This window comes from Dipteris shenzhenensis, chromosome 16 (genome assembly GCF_047967505.1).
Source record: "Dipteris shenzhenensis isolate YYH24624 ecotype China chromosome 16, Dip_SZ_1.0, whole genome shotgun sequence".
NCBI lineage: Eukaryota > Viridiplantae > Streptophyta > Polypodiopsida > Gleicheniales > Dipteridaceae > Dipteris > Dipteris shenzhenensis.
Genome location: NC_141611.1, coordinates 40630551 through 40652557, shown reverse-complemented (window position 1 = coordinate 40652557; position 22007 = coordinate 40630551). Strand labels below are relative to the sequence as shown.

Here is a 22007-nt window from a genome sequence, read left to right as displayed (position 1 = left end):
TCTTTTCTACATTGTCTTTTGTACACTCTATCCCTCTTCTCTTTCCTACATCTCCTCTTCTCTACATGCATGGGCGCTCTTCTCTTCTCTTTTCTACATCCATGCCTCTTTCGCTTTTTTCTCTTCTCTTTTATACATGCATTCCTCTTCTCTTTCCTCTTTTCCCCTCTTCCCTTTTCCTCTTTTTCACTTTTTAAAGCCCTTCCCTTTCCCTCTTTTTCAGCCCTTCCCTTTCTATCCATACACTCTTTTTCCCTCTTGCCCTCTTATCCTCTTTCTTTCCTATGTTCCATCCCTCTTCTCTTTTCTACATGCCAACCCCTTTTTCCCTATTTTTAAGCCCTTCTCTTTTCCTCTTTTGTCCTCTTTCTCTTTTCCTTCTTCCATTTCCCTCTCCCTCTCTTTCCTTCTTTTCCCTCTTCTCTTCTTTCCCTCTTTTTTTTCCTACGTTCCTTACTTCTTCTCTTATAGATATTCCATCCCCCTTTCCCTTTTCCTCTTTCCATATTTTTCCCTCTTGTCCTCTTTTCAACCCTTCTGTAGTTTCCCTCTTTTTCAACCCTTCCCTTTCCCTCTTTTCCACCCCTTCCATTCCCCTCTTTTTCCTCTTTGTTTATTCAGTTTTGTCAATTTTGCAACTCAAGTTTTATTAATTCATTTTTGTTTAGTTTTCAACTCAAGTTTTGTTCATTTGTTTGCTTACATCTTTTCAATGTAATACCACTCGTTGGTCATTTGGATCAGAATCAAGCTAGAGGTTTGCATTTTCATGGATCTCACAAGTGACCCATGACAAGATGCCCAACTTGGTCTTTAGCATACCGCGACTAGTTGGAGGCATTGTAATGGGTCCTTCAGTCTCGCCAAACCTTTAGAATCGGGTGCTTGTGTAATCACTTAGGAAGATGCAATGGAAGCTCTCTTTCACTTGACGTTTTTAGTTGTCTGCGATGATTGATGGCTTCACATCTTCAAACAAGTGCTTGAATCAAGTGCTTCAATTGGATGCTCGCCTTCATGATTGGCTTCATTTAGGTATGGGTGCCTTTATATCCGACTACATCTACGATTGTGCAATGCCTTCTATTGATGAGGGGTAAAAGGGTGGTCGCTTTGAGCGCTAGGGTCAGTGCCTATGTCCCATGTTGGTTTTTTGTGCTCGTCTTCATCTTGTGTGCACTTCATGCAGAGTGGCAACTTATGGGTTGTGTCATGTGTTGCAACAGCAGAAGCGGTTTGTGTTTGCTAGGTGTAGCCAAGGAATCAATAACTTTCATGGTGGTTGTAAACATTAAGTAAGGTCTTTTGGGGAACAATACATCGGTTCTAAGAGTTTTAAAGGATCCGTGCATAGGAGGTTCATGGTTTTGTTTCCAACAACGAAGAGAATGAAACAGACTTGACCATCATCTCATGCCCATCGCTCGAACAGATGGGTTTGTTTTGTAATGGAATGCATGGAGTTATGTGTTGCCTTCTAGTTTCATTCACTATCATCTCATGCCCATCGCTCGAACAGATGGGTTTGTTTTGTAATGGAATGCATGGAGTTATGTGTTGCCTTCTAGTTTCATTCACTATGGGTTCCCTTGCTAGTACGCTCGGGATTGTACCCCTTGAATTTTTATGCGCTCAAATGGTCGATGGATTGCACCCCTCAATTGAGTGCTTGGTAGATTGAAGTCTCTCTTTGTCATGGAGGTGATTTGCCAACAGTTTTGATATGAGCAATTGTAATGGGAACGCATGGAGTTACGTTTTGTCGAATGGGTTCCCTTGCTGATACATTCGCATGGTTGATGGAATGTACCCCTTGATTTTTTGTGAGCTCAATTGGTCGATGGATTCCATTCCTCAAACGTCGCTAGACATTTTTGGGTTCTAGAGTAAATTGTAAGTAATATTTTATGCATTCGTTTTTTATAAAAGTTCTAGTTTTTTAAAATGTTTGACATGAAGTATATATTTTGTCCCTATAATCTTGAAAAAATGTACATTTTTTGGGCTCTTTCCCAAAAATGGAGTTGACTTGTAGTTTCATGATTTTGTTACAAGAACACTTAAGTGTTTGATGCAATCACATCTCCCGTTTGGGTGTATTGGATTGGGTTGCATTAGTTGGTGTATTTTCAGTTTTAATTAGGCAATATTTACTCAATGTTCTATTTTAATTAGTTAATATTTGGTCAATGTTTTTGTATTAAAAGTAAAGAACTCAATTGGTTAAGGGAAAGTGATTAGTGCTTTTTTAAATTAAAGGAAAAATAATATTTTGATGAGATGCAATGCGTTTCGTTGGAATAGCAGTTTAATTTTTTTAATATTGAAAATAATTAACATTACACCAGTCGAGAAGCAATGTAGGCTCCATAGAGGCATCGACCTGTGTAATGCCTTTCGTAAAGGATTCACTTGAAGGCAGTGCACTGGCATTGGACTCATCATTCAGTAAGCAGTGCATAACAGTGGACTGTTCCTTCGACTTCGACTTTGAAGATAGTGAGAACTGATGCTGAAGTCTGTTGCAGTTATTTGCTGCAACACAAAGAAGGTTCTTGTAGATGTAGAGTCGGGGAAGCAAGAAGGCATGTGAAATTGCATGCCCATTTTAACACTACTCCTAATGCTTTTGTCATGAAGAAAGGTGACAAAACGGTGAGGTATACTCCTATTCGGACACAAAGGTGCGAGTATGAAATTCTAAACGAACTCGTCGACGCCTATTTCTGTGAGAGAGAGTTTCCCATAGTTCTAAATAGGTTGTTTGGTTTAAGATATGTGCGATCTGCTTCCGCTCAGGAACTCCTTTCTCTTTTCTGAGCCAAAGTCGTGCTTCTCTAATCGTTTCGTACGCGATCAACAGATCGTCAATGCCTCATCTTTGTGAATACTGTGTGTCAGTCGGAAGTCTCAACCAGATAGAAAGGGAGCAGCCGTCCAAGAATGGGACGAAGGAAAGAGGTTTGGGATGCAAGAACACGGACGTGAGTCAAGACGACAACGTTGCTCAACATATATCAACCCACACAAGCTACTCAACATATATCAACCCATGCAAGCTACGTTTAGTTTGCCAAAGTCTTCCAAAAGAAGAAGATGAACCGGATTTGCAAGAGTCTTGCAGCAGTGAAGCAGGGAACGTATCAAATGCGGCCATCTTGAGGAAAACAAACCCCAGTGAGATTGCCGAAATATTACGCGTGAAATGTTGCATGCTTCATCCAAACATCCATCATGGCTTCACATTTGCTCTACAGATAGCCATTTCCTGATGGCCAAGTTATGGTGCGCATCACAAAAGGAGTGCTAATTTAGTGATGCAGTGAGCAAAATGTTGGGCGCAAGGAGGAGTGCATTACCTAGAAACAAAATGGAAGGCAAGAAAAGAGAGAAAAGTACACAATGAATTGGAAAGAAAGAGTCCTTCACATACTATGCACTTGAGCTACACTTGCACCAAGCCATAGCTAAATGCATGCACATCTTTATGGAAGGTTACATCTCATCAACATTGTCACGAAATGGATGTTGTAGTACCGTGGATCAATCTTTGAACATAGCAATTATATAGTGGCTTAGCTACTTGAGTGAAATCTCTTATGAAGCATCAATGACTATGATAAAACAATGTAGAACTATAGGTTAATTGGCTCCGACATTCTCACAGTTGCCTAAGATGTTCATAGAAAATGCATTTTGGGGCTTAAGGATATACCTATCTTTCCACCTATGTGGAAGATCTTACACAAGGTGCACAACAATGGTGGTGTACCCATAGAAGTTGTTAGATATATTTGCCAAAATTTGACGGTGTCTCTAAATGTTTAAACAAAGAACCTTAAAAGAGTGAATGACGCATTATGTAATGCAAACAACATCACGTTGTAGGCATATGCTCCCATTCTATTATGGAGGCCATCTTTTTCTCATCTTTCTGTGCAATTGGAATTTGACTCTATCCACTATATCCTTTTATTAGCATCATAACTCATGTAATTTGACCTCATCTATGAATGGAATGGGGAAACGGTGTTGGAAAAATCTTCACATTTACAACTTTTGATAGTCCACACATGCATGAATCTTACCAATTTTCTTTGGCACTAGTGTGACAAGGGGTAGCCCATTGCTTCTATCAATGGCATAGATGAATCCTACTTGGAGGAGCTAGTCTAACTTTGTCTTAGCCTATTTTGCATAGTTTTACGAGCATCCTATACCTCTCCAGCCACACAAATTTAGCATTAGGCACAAGCAGAATGTAGTATTTATAGATTTAAAGAGGTACACCTCTGAAATCCATATAGTTCCAAGTAAACACATCTTGGTATCTATGAATAGGGAGTGTACTTGACCCTAGAAAGTTATGGTCAAATCCTACCTTGCTCAGACTATGCAAGATTGTGCCTTGGTGTACCCATGTTTACTTCTTGTTGCATAAGCTTGGGAAACACGCCCTCGATGTGCCAAATCAATGAATTGTGGTACTTGACTCTTCTTTGTTCTTTTATTCTTCTTGTTCACCCTCAAGGAAGTGCTCTGAGTATAGTTCCTATTGTTTCAGAGCCTATTGGCTTTTTCTGAGCTTCTTTGAACTTGGTCGCTACTCGGAACGAATCTCTCTTACCAACACTCATCTCCATGATTAGCGCTTCTTAATTTTTTATCATTGAACTCTAGATCCTATGGTCAATTGTGCTTTGGAATCTTATTGGAGTAGTAGGGAGTTTGACTTTGGTATCTACCATTCTAATGGTCATAATTTTTGCTCCCTAATTATGTATTACCTTGGCTTGATTAAGGTAGGCATTTCCTCCATTACTAGCGGAACGAAAATAACTCTAAACCATAAATGATAATGCATGCATTTTGTAACCTACCCTTTGATTCAACTAAATAATGATAAACCATTTACACCCAAAACAAGGAGGGTTTACGTTGATTTACTATTTGCATAGTGACCATGTTATTCATTATGCTAGTGATGGGTAATTGCATAAAATTCTTGAACTACTCGGCAAATAGATCCGTAGAATAAGGGGACAATCATAACAATTTCTTGATGTTGATGTTAATCTTTAGGCCCGTAAAATCCTCCTAGGCCTTAGTGTCCATTTTGTTTATGCATGAGTCTTTTCAAAATTTCATATTCGCCTATACTAGGTGGTTCCTACATGAATATTAATTGACTTATAGGATCAAGAATTTTATTGAGCGTCCATCTTAGATTACCTTGGAATTTTCCATTTCTTCATGATCCTTTTCTTAAGATCACTTGGGTTACTCTTTCGACATATCGATTGATTGATCCTTGCCCTTGAATTCCCCAAGTACTTGAATAGTAGTCACTATCTTATCCTTCTAGTTGGCATCTTTCATGTTATTCTTCCCATGGTGCTTTGGGGAGGGTTGCTTGTGACCTGATAGCGTGTGTGCCTAAGCTTAATAATTCTAGTCATAAACACAACTTGGTAGTCCACATGAGATCCACATCATGCTTAATTCATCATCTTCTTCCACCCTTGTCTATGAGAGAGGTTTTTTTTACTTGCAATGGAGGCCTTGCCTTCCACACCTTGTGCTATCATAATGGAACTCTCAAAATCTCAAAGGTCTTAAAAGGATATCTTGGTTCTTCTTCTTGAGGCTCCTCATACTTATTTAGGCTCACATTTATTAAAGTCATGTCACTATCATGCTTATTGATAATAGTGTCACTCTCATGCTTACTAATGTAGTGACACAATTAGTATTAATAAGGGTTTATGACACACTATTTGTCAAAGTTGCCTTGGGCCTTCTCATGCCTCTCTGTCTGCTCAAGCTTGGGTTGTTGTCTACTTCATGCCACAGCTCCACTATGCACATGTTCTTTGGGTGTAGTCTGCCTATGCTCTTGCTCTTGCATTCCTACTTAGCCATTCTCCAAGAGCACTATGCATCAAGAAGTGTCTCTTTGGGTGTTTACTTAGCCAGAAATGTGGTGGTAGGTCCACCAGTTGTGGGAGTAACCAAAACAATCAAAGGTTCTTGTTGAAGAGGAGGTAAGGGGATTGGCATTTTTGCATGTTGCCAACTAAAATCCAGCAAGCATTGATGCCAAATGTAGCTCCATTACGTTGGTCAAAGATGAAAGTTGAGCTAGCCATTGAATGTATGTGTAGGCTTGCCAAATATTATAGCCATGTTATCATGCTACCTATGAGATGCTCCTACAGATCACAATATTAACATTAAAAGTCTATATTCTTCCTTTAAAGGTAGTCCACGTGTACCTTTAGTGCCATGGAGTTCACTGCTAGCCTGGGCCTGTGTCACCACCGACCCCCCCGCTCCTTCTACATTCACGTCAGAGCTACACCCATTGTCTTACATTTTGGTTGGTTGATTTTTAGCTATGCAGTTGGCTACTCAAATTGCTCTACTTATATTGATGCTTTATAGAGATATCGGATATTGATAGCATCCAAGCTTTGTTGGAGGACCGGAGATTTTTCTTTAAACAGTCAGAACATTGCATCCTACCCACTCATGCCCCAAGTCTTTTCCTTTGCCAGCTTTGTATCTAGTTGATCTACTCATCAGGTTACGGCCTCTGAGTGATATGCTAAAGTTGTGACTTTCTCTCTTAGAGGCCGTCCCCATAGACCCCTAGATTTGCTTCTCAGGATGGCCTCACCATTATTAGCATTGTCCTCAGAGGCATAGTGCAAGATAATTGGACCATCTTCTAGGGGTGCCCTAGGGTACCCCTAAACCTTCTATAATTGTCTAGTGGTTATGCGGCCAACTACAGAAACACACAGTCGAGATTGCATAAATTTGAGGGGGGATATCTCATAGCCACAGGTTGTAAGTTGGTTGAGGAGTAGGGGTAAATGGATAACAACCACCACCTCCACCACCTTCTGGCAGCACATTTGAGAGGTCATCACACCTTATCTATCCATGGTATGGGGACGGAGTTTGTATTATCTAGGATTCTTGATCAATTGGAGCCTTCAACATGAATCGTCCATTGTATATCTAGTAGTTTTGAATTCGGTTCTGCATCATGAAAGGGCTCATTATCATTTAATGTTTGCTCCCTGAATCTAGGACTAGATGTAGCATCTTCTCTATCTATTCTTCCCACAACCCCATAATGTCGATTTGTGAGTGTTAGACAAGTTGGCTAGAATATCATCTAACATTTATGCATTGTTTGAGGCATCTACTAGCCCTTCACCTAAGCCTCCAAGAAATTAGTTTTCGTTCGCATGACACTTCTAAAAATTTTCCCTTAACCCTCTTAAATAAGAATCTAAAGATGCCTTGCCTTCACCATTTATTGTGCACCCTCTAGCTCATGCTCGGCAACCAAATGCATCTGGGCCATGGGCTCGATGTGGGTGGCCAATCTTGCCCATCCATGATCCTTGGACATGCTGCCGATGGGCTAAGTCTGTAAACACCCTTAGGGGTATTGACTTATGGACTAATGATCTCCTGCACTCTAAGAGTAACTTCACCTCCTCTTGCAGACGAACCAACGACACTTGTTTCCACTTCTTCATAAAAAATTTAGGCTAGGTGATGTGCACATTGCCGACTTGCTCCCACCTCCATGGTAGTTGGAAGCACCACTGCCAGACTAAGGGCATGCTTCTCCAAAATCACTAAATTTGAAGAGCTGGCCTCATGCGGCCTCTTCTCCATTTGCACTTGAGGACTCATCCTTATGCTTCAGGACAAAACTAATAGCAAAGGTCCTCTACCTATTGTTGTTGTTGTGCTCTTATGCTTGTTGGACAAATTGATGTAATGGGGGTTGTACCAAGGGCTACAAGGTCAGTGTGAGTTTGTGTGTCACCACATGGTGGTTAGTGTGACCAAGTTAGGTGGTAGAAGGTTCTATTAGGTGTGATTGAGAGATTCATGGGTTTGATTGAGAGATCGGCGGAGTAATTTGTGGATCTGGAGGTGCTCTCCCTTAGGCACATGCATTTTATTAGTTGCCTTTATAAGGGCACTTTTACTCATGAATAAACAAGTCTTTTTCTCATTGTTGGTACACTCCATGTTTCCATTACTACTCCATCATGTGGTATCAGAGCCACTTCACCCTCCTTGATCCTTCCTCCCACTGTGCCACATAATCATCTTCTTCCCCAATTCTTTCCTTTCTTCCCTCTCTTGCCACGAATTTTCCTTAAGCTTGTTCTCTCCATTTTTGCACCATTTCCCAAGCCCTTTGAGCCCAAGATTCCTCTTGATGGGGCAAACTCTTGGCTAGGAGGAATTAGAGAATGATTGTGACATTTGCTCGTGCCAACAAGATTATCCCCCCAAAAACTTTTTGCAAATTCTCCTTCAGCGCGTCGAATTTTCTTAATTGCTCGTAGCTAGAGTTAGGCAACCCTATGAGGAGTTTGTCGTTGAAATTTGAGCTGAGTGAAAAACCAGCCTTCTTGAGGAGAAATCAGTGCGACTTACTAGTGTTACCCAGGATGACCTGATGCAGCAGTTCGCCCAAGATTCCTACTGGCTCTTCACTGGTAATAGACTTTTCATTCTATTGTAAAATCCCTCTTGGAGCTGCTTTGATTAATTTGAATTTTGCCCTCCACTCTCTGCTTGTTGCTAGGATCAGTTTTGAGAGTTTTGATTTGTCTTCATGTTTGACTAAGTCAACAATGGCATAGGGCATTTGACTTGAGTGGATAATTTTAGTATTTTGACTGAGATTGAGCATTGGTACACAGCCATTGAACTCATGGAAGGTTGTTGTTAAAAATGCCTTCTTCTTATGGTTCTAGCAATACTGCATGTGTTAGGAAAATAAAGAAGAAGAGAGCTCCAAAATATTTGAATAGGAAAGTCACTAGGCTTTAAGACAAAACTCAAGTCCCTCACTACTATCAATATGCTTGGTTTTTTAGATTTTCTTGCTTGCGATATGCATTTATGTGTTGATGGTTCTTTTTTGAAGAGTTGTAAAGGGATTAGACACTACCATTATTGGTAAGACCTTCCCTATGGCTACCAAAACAAAGATAGACAAGTTTGAGGGAGAGGGATTTCATACATGGCAGACCAAACTCAAGTTTATTCTCATAAAGAAGGGGATTTGGAATATTGGTAATGGGAAAGAGAAGAAACCAACTACTAGGGAAGGAGAAGCATTATGGTTACCTAGGAATGAAAAGGCATAAGTTATGATTGCACTTGGGTTGAGTGATTCGTTTATTCATCACATTGATGATTGTGAAACTACATGTGCTGCACGGAGGCATCTTGGGATTTTGGATCACAGGGGAAATGTTCCAAGTATATCTGCTCATTAAGTTCTTTGATCTAAAGTTGGATAAACGAGAATCAATATCCTCACATTTAAACTCCATGAAAAGTATATTGACTCAGCTATCTAGCATCAATTTTGATCTTGATGATGACATTGTGATTACTATCTTGCTTAAGAGTCTACCTGATGATGAGTATGGTACCATTGTAACTACTCTCACTAATCTACCAGATTCCAGTTTGGTGGATATAGAGGCATTCCTCTTGGAAGAAGAAAGAAAGATTAAACAAAGGAATGAATACAAAGAAAGTGAGGCATATCTGGTCAAAAGCAACTTCAAAGGATCTATAAGCAAGAGCAAGATGAAGTGCAATTTCCTTGGAAAGCTTGGACACTTTGAAAAGGAGTGCTATGCAAAGAAGAGACTTTCAACAAGTCTTGTGGAAGAAGCAGAGAAAGAAGAAGAAGAACCAGAGGAGATTAAGGCTCTCACTGCTTTCACCACCCAAGTCAATCTTGATGAGAGTGATGACCCATTTATCTTATAAGTTGTTTTGTGTGTGGTCAAGAAGGGTTCTCTTCCCTGGGATGTCCCCCTTAAATGATTGTTAGTCTTATGTGTGAGTTATTTTCTTGTCAGACCTATGGGAACTTCCCATGCATAATCATTGTCCATTCTCCTAGTTGTAAACCAAGAGCCATAATTAGAGTGAGTCACAGGTTGGGGTCATGAGTGTTGTTACTAGGTGTGAACAAGCCATGAAGCTTCCCATGGACTACTGCTGGGGTGAGGTCATCAATTTGTGGGGGGGTATGTTGGACAAATTGATGTAATGGGGGTTGTACCAAGGAATAAAAGGTAGTGTGAGTTTTTGTGTAACCACATGGTGGTTAATGTGACCAGGTTAGGTGGTAGAAGGTTCTACTAGGTGTGATTGAGAGATTCATGGGTCTGATTGAGAGATCAATGGAGTAATTTATTGATCTATAGGTGCTCTCCCTTGGGCACATGCATTGTATCAGTTGCCCTTATTAAGGGCACTTCTACTAATGACTAAACAAGTCTTTTTCTCATTGTTGGTACACTCCATCCTTCCATTGCTGCTCCATCAATGCTGACTCATCACTTACAACCTTGCCCTTAGCTTGCTGCCTAGCTTCTTGCACTTCACTCTCTTTCAGCTATTCATTATATTTCTTTGAAACAACATGCTGCTTGCACTTGTTGTGGGTGCTGAGTAGTTAATGAAGCACCATGATGGAATTACAAAAACCAACATTATTCCAAGAAGTGTAAGTTTCAAAATGGCAATAAGAAATGGATGAAAAGTACAGTTCTCTTATCAAGAATACACATGGGCTTTGATAGATCCCCCTATAGAGAAAAACTTTGTAGGTTGCAAATGGGTTAAAGTCAAGTTCACGTCATATGAAGAAATTGACAAGTAAAAAGACAAAATGCCTAGGAACACTAGTTCTAAAGCTGACAATAGTAAGAATCATTATTCCCCTTGCTTCACATTTCAATTATCCTATCCACAAATTGATATTAAGAATGCTTTCTTCAATGGATATCTAGGTGCACGAATCTACATGACGCAACCTATAAGGCATGTTGTAAGTGGTCTAGGAAAAAAAGTATGCAAACTACAAAATTGCTTTATGCTTTGAAACACATACTAGGTGAAGAATTCACAATCACTTTCTTACTCTAGTTTTGCAACCATTGGACTCGAATCTTTCTTTACACATAAAAAAGGCTACTGAAGATATTGTTTTTAGTTATTTATGTTGATGACTTGATAATCACAGGTTTTAATGGACAACTCATTTCACAAGTCAAAAGTAAACTCATTTCAAAGTTTGACAGAAGGATATGGGAGAACTCCATTATTTTCTTAGGATAAAAATATCAAGAAATGATACAAGTTTTATGCTTAAATAGGGAAAAGAGTCTCAAAATATTTTCAAGAAGCTTCATAAAAGCAAGTTGCTCCCAACTCCTATGGAGTGCAACTAGCGCATGCAACATGTGTTCTTGTTCCTTGCATTTAAACCTCCCTAAACCTTTGAAGTCTAGTAGCACATACCAGCAATTTGCTTCACTTCTTGTGGTTATCCACATGCATCGGCCTCTAGCTACATCCAATAGAGAACTAGAGAAATGGTTCAGCAAGTAAGATTTTCCATTGTTTTGATTACCCATGCACACAATTACCCTCTTCAAATCCCCATTAGTATAGACATCTTACTGGAAGCTTGAATTATTTGACTATCACAAGGCTAGACATGTCTTACTCAATTAGTGTCCTCATCTAATTCATGTAGAATCCAAATTCATGAGAATCCCAAAAAGTCTCATTTCATTGCATCTAAAAGAGTTCTCAAATATTTGGAAGGTACATTGGACTATGGATTTCTATATGACAAGTACGTAGCTTTTAGCTTTCATGGCTACATTGATACCAATGGGGTAGGATATGACAATGAGAGGAGATCCACCAATGGTTATACCTTAAATGAGAGGAGATCCACCAACAGTTATAACTTCATTCTTGGATCAACAACTTTGTTGCGGCAAAGCAAGAAACAATAAACAATGGCCTTATCCTCAACAAAAGAAGAATATAGAGGATCTACAAGGTTATATGTCAAGCCATTTGGTTAAGAGACTTTTATTAGAGACTAGAACCCTTTCGTAGGAACCCATAGTGCTCTATCCCAACAATATAATCATGCAATCTATTTGCAAAGAACCCACTGTTTAATGCCAAACATAAAAGTGCACCCTTTCATCTAATAAAACTCCTAAATGAAGAAATAGGTCCAACTCATTGTCCAACAAAATAACAAGTCATGTTTTCATACTTTCAACAACTTGGTCTAAGAGGGGGAAGGGAAGATTAAGTTGTATAAGTTGTGCTCATGTACCACATCCACTATATAATCTTGTTGTGCACAAGCACATGCTACTCTAATGTTTTTAGTTTTTTCTTTTTTAATATTTGTAGCTATCATATACATCATAAGTTCCAAAAATATATATTGTACATGCACCCGTTATTTACCTAATGCAATTCAAGGGGGTTGGTGGGAATAGTGGGAACTCCATTATTCTAGGGATGACTATAAAGGGCAAAGGGACAAACCCTAACCCTAATCCTAAGGAGTGAAGTCATATCATCCTCTTATTCATTATAATGTAGTGTATAATTAGTATACATGTGCACCTTTCTCTCCTCTCACTCTCTCCTTCCAACCATCCTAAATGATATGCATCAACCACCAAACCAATCCTATGCAAAGTACATGTCTTTGTTGGTATAACTAGCACTACCATTCAACTGACTCACAATAGCTCACTGTCTCACTAGCCATAAACACCAAATGTTGATGTATTCTTACTTCCTAGTCTCCACCAAATTCACTCCCTATGGGGGTGACTATTTGTTAACCGATTACTCATCCAATGAGCATTACCAATGACAAAACTTACAAGAATTTCATGCTATTCATGCTAGTAGGCATGGGCATTGATGGGAAACACTACATGCGTGTAACTGCTTTAATAGAGTCCTAATCAGATTATACATTGATCTTATCAACTAGTGCTACTCTACTGTCTAGCCAAATGTATTTACAGATTGAGTTGGTAGCTTCATTGAAGGAATTGACTTAGCTACCGATTACAACCAATGCAACATACATAGTATTGAATTGTTTAAGCTCTGATCTACTTTATAAATCCAACCATATAGAAATAATCCATTCCAACATGTCATTGCATGAAGGGAGACGATTCTTGTCATGATTCTTTAAAAAACATTACAATCATGTATAACAAGACCTGAAATAAATGTGGAAAAAATGCTAAGAAGGGAGGGGAAGGGAATTTTAGATCCTCCATCTTGCATTCTGCTAGAGACAAGCTGTCAATAGCTTACATCATGCAGACAATAACTCATACATTTCACTTCTCAACAACTCCCCTCTGGCATCATCTCTCTCTACAAAATTACTCTATGTGCTTATATCATCTCCTTAGTGTAGATTAAGAAAGAACCTTTATTTGCTATATTTTGCTCATGGTAGTGGGAATGAATCTATTGATGCACATGACGTTAAAAGTAAGAATAATGAGCATGTCTATTTAGGGCACGCTTCAAAACTCGTGCATCGATGTCTAAACAAAATCATGTGAATGTCATTCAAGTAATCAGTCCAACCAAGGGTTAACAAAATGCATAGGTCTATACATAATCATCATGTTGTATTCACATGTATAAATGAGCATGCAACCCATAAATTAGAAATATTACTTCTATCCCTAATGAGGGATTATGGGGTAGAGGGAAATATATTTCAACTAGAGAAAGGAACAATGGCTATGCTAGATGGGTCAGTGGGAAATATGTTTTGACTAGAAAAGTAAATGGTTAGGCTAGATGTGTTTCTCGACTCAAAAATAAATTTCCCCTCCCCCCCCCCCCCTCAACCAAAGAAATATGCCTCAACTTGAAAGGAGTAATGGCTATGGTAGATGGGTTAGTGGAAAATACTTGTTGACGAGAAAGGTATAACGGCTATGCTAGATGTATTTTTCCATCCAAAATAAAGTAAACCCCCCACCACCTGAACAAAGAAACATTTTTTACCAAAAAGGAACAATGGCTATGCTAGATGGGTTAGTGGGAAAGGTAAAATGGCTATGCTTGATGTGTATCTCTACACAAAAACAAAGTAACCCCTTTTTCCCCTCTCGACCAAAGACAACATTCATCCAAATGAGCATTGAAAACATTTCAATGCATTTATTTTCAACTTGAATGTTGCACAATGGTGGCCATGAACTTGTGAATTCCATGTTGAAAAACTCCTATTTTAACAAACATATGCATATGAATGGTAACCAAGATGCTTACATATATATACATGTATGCATTACAAAAGATATTTTCTATTATGGAATTATTCTTGGTTGAAATGATGCTCTAGAGAAGATGCTTGAAACGAATTGGGGTCCTCATCTAATTCTAAGATACTCCAAGATTTTCCAAGCGTTTTTGGCTCATTTTTGGGTGAAGCATGTGTCCATTGAAATTGAAAGACTGGTTTAAGTATATTTGAACACATTAACACAAGGAGAAACATAAGTATCACCTTGCTAAAGTAGTGAGCTCCTAAGGAAGGATCGATTGTTCCTAAATACAAAGAACACCACATTCTTCAAGACAAAGATAGAGTATTTGGGACATATTGTGTTTGCTAGGGAAATGGGGTTGATCCTAAAAAGTTCAAGGCCATAATTGAATATCCAATACCCAAAAATATACATGAGTTGAGATCCTTTCTAAGGATATGCATTTATTACTGACATTAATTAAGAAATTTGCATGCCTTTCTTATCCACTGCCAGATTCGCTAAAGAAACATTCCTTGCATGAGTGGTGAGAGGTTCACCAAGGAGCTTTTGAAGACCATAAGAGAACATTGGTCGTTGCACCTATGTTAACGCTCCCAAATATGGACAAGGAATTCTTTGTTGTATGTACGAATGCAAGTGGCAACCTCAATTGGAGCAATGTTGATGCAAGGAGGGCATCCCATTGCTTAAGAGAGTAGAAAGCTTCAAGGGGCTGAGTTGAAATATATCACATATGAGGAGTTACTAGTAGTTGTTCATGCTTTGAAGTTATGGAAGCATTACCCACATGGTTCTACTTTCAACCCTAAGACTAACCATCAAGGTATCAAGTACTTTTTTTCTCAAACCATTTTCTCTTCAAGACAAATCAAATGGGCTATAAATATATCCAATCATTTGGGCAACCAAATATTGAATATCAACCGCAGAAGGAGAACTTAGTGTTCCAATGCTTTGAGTAGACAGCCCCAAGTTAATCACATTTCTATGATTAACTAGAAGCCATTGTTGAAGCTTATCCTTCCAATGATGACTTCACTAAAATTTAAGTATATTTAGCATAATAAGATTGCAGAGCTAGAGGCCTATTCCATTGTGGATACAATGTGTACCTGAAACAATTCGGCATCTAGTCATGAGTTACATGCAATCCCATGTTCTAGACATAGAGGCATTAGAGGGACAATTGATAATATTGAGAGGTACTTCCATTGTCCTAAAATTCGCAAGGAAGTTTCAACCCCCGTTCAACAATGTGATGTATGTCAATGCATTAAATATGAGACATCCAAGTTACCAATGGGATCTAGAATGTAATTGGAATATTCAAGATAAGCTTTAACAAAAGGAACTTCGTTAAGTTTTTATTACACTCTAAAATTGTATCTTTTGTTAATGACAAGTTTTATAAATAAATAAATAAATAAATAAATTCTCCCCACAAATATAATTAAATGCATGAACATCATACCACATTCTAATGCCGACTCAACCAAAGATAGTCTAATAAAAGTATAATCAGTATCATCTTAAAATCATGTAAAACTACATCTACTTTAAGGATTCGATTCTTAGTAACAAGAAACAATCGCCTCCAAATATTGTTTTTCTTTTTTGGTTAAAGTAAAGGTTCCAAGTATCTTTTCCTCCAATTATGACTTAGTATTCATGTAAATCAAAATTAAGAAAATTCAATTCTCCCTTCATGTTTGCTTTGGAGAATATTAATTTTTAAAAACATCAATTTCCTCCAAAATTCATTGGTTTGTAAGGTATTCATGGGTCAATAGTCTATGCCCTGCAGCTTAAAATAGCACATTGTTGACGAGTTCTTATTTTGAAAATTTTATATTAGGTGACATGATTTTCAATGGAGTCTCACGTTGCTGTTCATGCGTGTAACAAAGTCCCTTTATCATGTTCTTGTTATCCAATGACTTTGCCAAAATTGAACAAGGAGATAAAAATCTGAGAAGCACGTTGATCAAGGTTTTAACACAAAAAACAAGCTGAGAAACCAAATGAGACAAGGCTACCTCTATTGTTACTATTTGGGATGATAAGGGCTTAACTCTCCTTCGTATTTGGCACATGAAAAAACATAACTTGAAGAAGGAGATAAAAATCTGAGAAGCAGGTTGATCAAGGTTTTAACACAAAAAACAAGCTGAGAAACCAAATGAGACAAGGCCACCTCTATTGTTACTATTTGGGATGATAAGGGCTTAACTCTCCTTCGTATTTGGCACATGAAAAAACATAACTTGAAGAAGGAGATAAAAATCTGAGAAGCAGGTTGATCAAGGTTTTACCACAAAAAACAAGCTGAGAAACCAAATGAGACAAGGCCACCTCTATTGTTACTATTTGGGATGATAAGGGCTTAACTCTCCTTGGTATTTTTGGCACATGAAAAAACATTAACAGCTCCAAAGTGTAGGGTTTGACGTAAATAAGGCGATTATAATCTCTGAAAGGATGCCAGAGTTATGCTCAAACTCAGTGTTATGCTAATGTATCAAACTTTTTCCCCTTCTATTTTGTAGGAGAGCCCTATAATGATCGTAAGCATTCCTCAGTCATCTTCTAACCCATTTCAAATACAGTTCCAAGGTCTTTGTTACTGATTCCAAGAAACTGCTCCCATAGGCTTCCATGAAGGAATGGCTAACAAAACATGCAAAGCCTTTGTACCTTATTTTAGGAAGCAAAAGAAAGCCACCAAAGCAGAGGTTTAACCTTCATATTCACACTAGCTACGCAGTTCACTTCAAATAAAGAAATTGAAAACTACGTCTGAAAAAGAAAACCGAATGTTGCTTACCATGAACTAGAGCATACCAAAAGATTTTGGATACAGTGCACCAAGCTCTTAATACTTCTAACTGACTTAACCACACCACTATATCAGATAATTATTCCAGAATATTGTATAGCAGAGTTATGACCACTGGAAGATCTCTGGGTTGCCCAGAGTGATGACTAAAGATCATACCTGCAAAACAATTGCAGCTATTCATCATACAAAGCAGCGTATAGCTTGATTTTCTCCAGCACAGTTAGATTGACTTTATTGTACAACATCCTTAGTTATGATGGCTTTCAATCCAGAAGGTGGTATTTGTGCCAAGGCCCCTTCTTTGGGTCAATTAGCACTAGCCTGACCTCGATACAATGGTATGCAGCTAGTGGTATTACAGCGTGTTAACCTTCCTAGGAGTCCAGGGTAACAGTGCTGATGAAAGGCATGGCAATCTTGAAAATAAAAGGCTGATGATAAGTTAGTAGCAGAAAGTTGGTAGCCCTTTATGCTTTCCAGAAGTGATGCAACTGGTAGACGTGGACAGCACCCATCTAATGCTCCTTCCAAATACATCCAGTGATCCTAAGCTTTAATTCTCTTCTATCTCCACCAGAAAAAAATAGCGCCATGTTTCTATGAATAAGCAACCCATCATGACTGTCACGCACTTTCCTGTGGCTATCCCGGATACTTCTAGGAACTCCTTGCCATACCATTTTTCGCCCATGAGCCCCAACTTCAAGGCTGTAACAAAAGTTTTTTGCCTCAGCATCATCACCCATAAAACGCAAAAACGCCATGTACACAGGCGCCATACCAAGCTGAAATGCTTCGAAGTGAAGGCAAAAATGCTGCCCAAAGCAGTTGAATACCTGGCATACGATCACCAATAAAGCATACTCAGTACCAAAGGGCTTCACCACAGCACATGCAACACCATGCTCAGTGGACGGGCCACCACGCTCTTATTAAGAAACTGGAATCAGGGTACTGCCATTAGGAGTGCCAGAATGTAGCATGAGAATAGAGACTTGACTAAAAATTTGAAGAAGAGCTGAAGCAAACAAAAAGATGAGCTGTCTACAGACTTTTTTGGCACTCCCTCATTCACAAATTACAAGAGGGGTCCCACATTCAGACCTTACTTCAAGAATATAACAACACAACAGAACATAACCCACATAAAAGAGCAGCTTACCGTTAGCATCCATGTTGCATTTTCAACATCCTCTGGATTCGACTTCACATAGCGGTGGTTGAACGTGCAACCAGTATGCATGTCCACTTTGTGATCATCCCTCAAATGAGCAACAAGGATTGGAATGCCCCCACTTACGGTGCATTCAGACCCTGCATAAGGACAAGTATACGGTCTCAAAGCACATAGCCTCTCATGCTTCAATTTACTGTAATAGGGCAAGATTGCCAGACAGCCATACGATTGATACTTGCATGGCAGCTCCAGAGCTGCAGCTACTTTCTCTAATGCCAAACACCTAATGCTTCCTAGCTCATATCTACAGGTTGGGCATCGATTGTGGACTCTTGCTTTGCAATCTGAGCACAAAGTGTGGCCGTTCGGACACTGCAATCAGAGGTACAAACTGATCATCAGAAAACTTTGCATCACATTTCTCCAGAAAGCCCTAATTCACAGAAATAGGACTAGGAGCAATGTCAGAATTGTTTTTTTAAGCACTCTTTTCTAGGACCAGGCTCAATCCAGCACTATTTCTTTAAATTGGTATCATCCATACTTCAAAATGAGCAATTTGATTCCCAATAAGTTTTACCTTGGTCCGATGTGTCCTATTGAGATTTAAGAGTCGTGGGTTAAGTAAAAGAAAAGAACACCATGACACATTCAAAACATGCAGGTTCAGGATTGCTCAGGTAAAGGAATTCCATTGTTTGGTAAGTGATGAACATTTATAAGGGTCCATGGAGTACAAAAAACACCTTGCTTAATTTTGCTAACTTTATGCAACCGGTGCACAATATGCCAACCATGGATTGGCCAATGTAGATTGCAGTTACCTGATTTCGAAAACATGAAAAGAGTCGACACATGGCAGTTTAGAAAAACTAGTAGCAGCAGTTCTGGGAAAATATAATACATTGTACTCAAAGGAACAAGACTTTAACTAAAAAGAGAGCTTCAAACAATCCAAGGCACCCACAGAGTTTTGTATGCCACACATATCCTGTCAAAGTTGAAAAGCAAACCTGGAAAATGGGAGGGTACATTGAATTTGTACAGACAGGACAATCCAGCAGCTCGTGAACGTTACTCTTTAGCTTTGAGTTCACCTTTCCCCATTTCAAAGCTTGTACCATGGTCAATTCAGTCTTATCCAGCTTTTTTGTAATAGGAGCATTTTCATCATGAGCCCATGTTTCCAAAGAACTGAAGCAGCTGCGTCCTTCACCCATTTCTATAGTCTCTTGCCAACTCAATGGCAACCAAAGATACCTTCAATTTTAGTTTACAGCTTGAACGTGTGCAATTTAAAAACACCCATAGCAATCACTGATCACAATTCAGAGCATCTTGCCGAGAGGTCTATATAGAGGCGAAGTCCTGCTGCTGTATGCAACTCTGATGCCCACTTTTCTGCTGTGATGATTAAGTGGAAAAGCCAATCAGTAACTACCCGCTAAGCTTAGTAAAAGAAACGCACTACTGCAACATCTAAAAGTCAGGTCCGCACCCACAGAGACGACATACATCGTTTTAAAATACATGTTTAAAGTTATCTTACTTCCCATTCCGACCTTTCCCTGGGCTTCTCCAGATATTCAATAGCACCCAGTAATTTCACGTTTCCTGAGGTTGCGTATGACTAAAAAACAAAATTCAGACGCAGCAGAACCCAGAAAAGAAAAGCTCCGCAAGAGGGAAAAACTCTCGTCTTCATATCCTCCTATGAATATCGACCGAAATAGCATTAACGCACCGGGAGCACCTGCCTAGTCACACTATGGTTTCAATTTTGAAGCCTTCCGGTTCAAGATCCCTCTGGCGGAATTTCTTTTATCAGCATTAGCCACAGATTCAATCACAGATCTAAACACTCGTTCAACGTCTGATTTTAAAAAACGTCAAGTCCTGGAGCCTAAACGACGGAAATCCACGTCCTACCCTTCTATGGGAACGGAAGTCTGAAAGAATTTAGGGTCCCTGCTTTTCCCCCTGAAACGCATTGACTAAACCAGAGAAACATGTCTTGCTATAAGCACCTGGAGCGCAAATAGAGGTCTGTGGGCAATCGAGTCTGAAGAGCAAGAAAAGCAGGATATGCGCGGGATTGAAGTTGTATCGTTTCGTCCCCAATCAAGCTTGGGAGAGGACGAAGGCGATAGATAGCCAAAGAATGAATGAGGTAGGCAGGGGTTTTGCAGAGCATTGGTTTGGTTTGCGCTCTCTCTCTCTCTCTCTCTCACACACACACACACATTGGTGAACTCTCTCTCTCTCTCACACACACACAAACCCACAGCTGGGAAACTTCAGAAGCGCCATAGCCAGGAGCTCAACAGAGCAGTGTCACGTGTTGGGTGTCTCTCTCTCTCTCTCTCTCTCTCTCTCTCTCTGTCTCTGTCTCTGTGCTGCCCTTCTGGCTATGGCGATGGTCGGATTCGAGATCTCTCTGTCGCGCTAGAGAGAGCGAGAAAGCGCTTCTGGCTATGGCTATGATCTCCTGGCTATGGCTATGATCGGATTGGATCTCTCTCTCTCTCTCTCGCTCTCTCTCCATCCCATCCCACCATAGCGAAAGCTCCGGAATATGATGGGAATGTTTGGATCTTGCGTATTGGTCTCTCTCTCTCTCTCCCCACCTCCCCCTATCACGCTATGGTTGGGCATCACCCACCTGTGTGCTTTGTTCCTTTCTTGGCGTCGCCCTGCTGGACCCTTGCTGCTCTTCGAGCTGCATGCATAAACCCTCTGCGAGCTTTGGGTTGGATCAGCGAAGCGCACTCTGTCTAGTAGAGGGTATCGACGCTTCGAATTCACTAGGGAAGAACTAGAAAGAAGACGGCGACGACGACCACGACGACGCAGCTCCAGAGCTGCTGCTGCTGCACCTTATTTAGACGTTTCGCTGCTTTCGAAGTCTCCGCCCTGCTGCTCATGAATCGCCTGGCTGTCTCTCCTCCTCCCACCCGCCCTGCAAAATGCGTTTAAATCGGCTCTTTCTGCACTCTGCCATAATGCGTCCGTGCACAGCCGCCACAGTGCATGTTCACCTCGTCTTTCTCTCTCTCTGCTAGCGATGGTAGCGACGCGTTTCCGCGCCTAAATTCCAAAATTCAAGCCCCGTTGCCGTTCCCCAGAAGCTCCCTGACGCTGCAGCCAAAGCACATGAATACTGTCTTTACAAATCACGGCCTCTGTTCGGTTTGTTTAATCGTCGTTGCTGCCGTGTGCTTGGCTAGTCCATCCTCCGCGGCTCCGAATTTCCAGAAATCTGATGAGAGGTTTTCCGACATTTTGCAAGCGAACATTTTGTGCGTTTCGCTCATTGGATGCAGCAGCAGCAGTAAAAACCCGCGGCGCGAGAAGGTTCACAACACAGAGAGAGACACACAATTTCTGCGCGTCTCATTGCTGCTGGAATGATGATGAGGCTCTTTGAAAGCAACAAATGCTGCAAGGGAATGATGCTCTTTCGGAATGCAGCGCTTCCTGTTTCGAATGCAGATGGAGCTCGAGCCTGCTCGCACAATCCTGTGAATCCTGAGATCCTGCAGGCTTTTTGGCCTGCCGTCTCGCGCGCCCTCGGGCTCATCAAAATACATGGCGATTCCGGAATCACTCGTTTGCTCAACCTTTCTCGACCCTAACCGTCGTAGTCCCCGGACCCAGACTCTCCCTCCCAGCCTCCCACGCTGCCCCTTTGTGTCTTCCTCCATTCCCCCGACTGAATTCCGTATCGTCTAGTGCGGCATTGAAGGTTGAGCATAATATCCGGGCGCTCTGTGCGATTGCAAAA

At 40.2% G+C, this 22007-nt stretch overlaps 1 protein-coding gene across 7 annotated transcripts; it reads right to left on the bottom strand.

Moving 5' to 3' along the window:
• Nucleotides 1–17118: 17118 nt before the first annotated feature.
• On the bottom strand, nucleotides 17119–21169 carry LOC147892954 (E3 ubiquitin-protein ligase DIS1-like). Of its 7 annotated transcripts, none has more exons than XM_087386932.1 (4): nucleotides 21100–21169; nucleotides 19237–19627; nucleotides 18209–18595; nucleotides 17119–17882 (listed from the first exon to the last, which is right to left on the bottom strand). In XM_087386932.1, exons 2-4 carry the CDS (start codon nucleotides 19441–19443, stop codon nucleotides 17562–17564), a joined length of 915 nt encoding a protein of 304 aa, XP_087243058.1. In that variant the 5' UTR covers nucleotides 19444–19627; nucleotides 21100–21169; the 3' UTR covers nucleotides 17119–17561. The 7 variants fall into 7 exon arrangements, with proteins under 7 accessions (XP_087243058.1, XP_087243057.1, XP_087243055.1 ...); XM_087386931.1 differs by having other exon boundaries at nucleotides 20886–21164; XM_087386929.1 differs by having other exon boundaries at nucleotides 19237–19624; nucleotides 20886–21164.
• Nucleotides 21170–22007: the final 838 nt, after the last annotated feature.

Bases quoted from the DNA above. Each gene is read 5' to 3' on its own strand.
- LOC147892954 (XM_087386932.1), bottom strand. From the start codon at position 19,443: ATGGGTGAAGGACGCAGCTGCTTCAGTTCTTTGGAAACATGGGCTCAT. The intron at 18,596-19,236 runs GTTTGCTTTTCA...CTCTGATTGCAG, and splicing joins TGTACCCTCCCATTTTCCAG to TGTCCGAACGGCCACACTTT. The intron at 17,883-18,208 runs GTAAGCTGCTCT...ATCGTATGCCAG, and splicing joins ATGCAACATGGATGCTAACG to GTATTCAACTGCTTTGGGCA.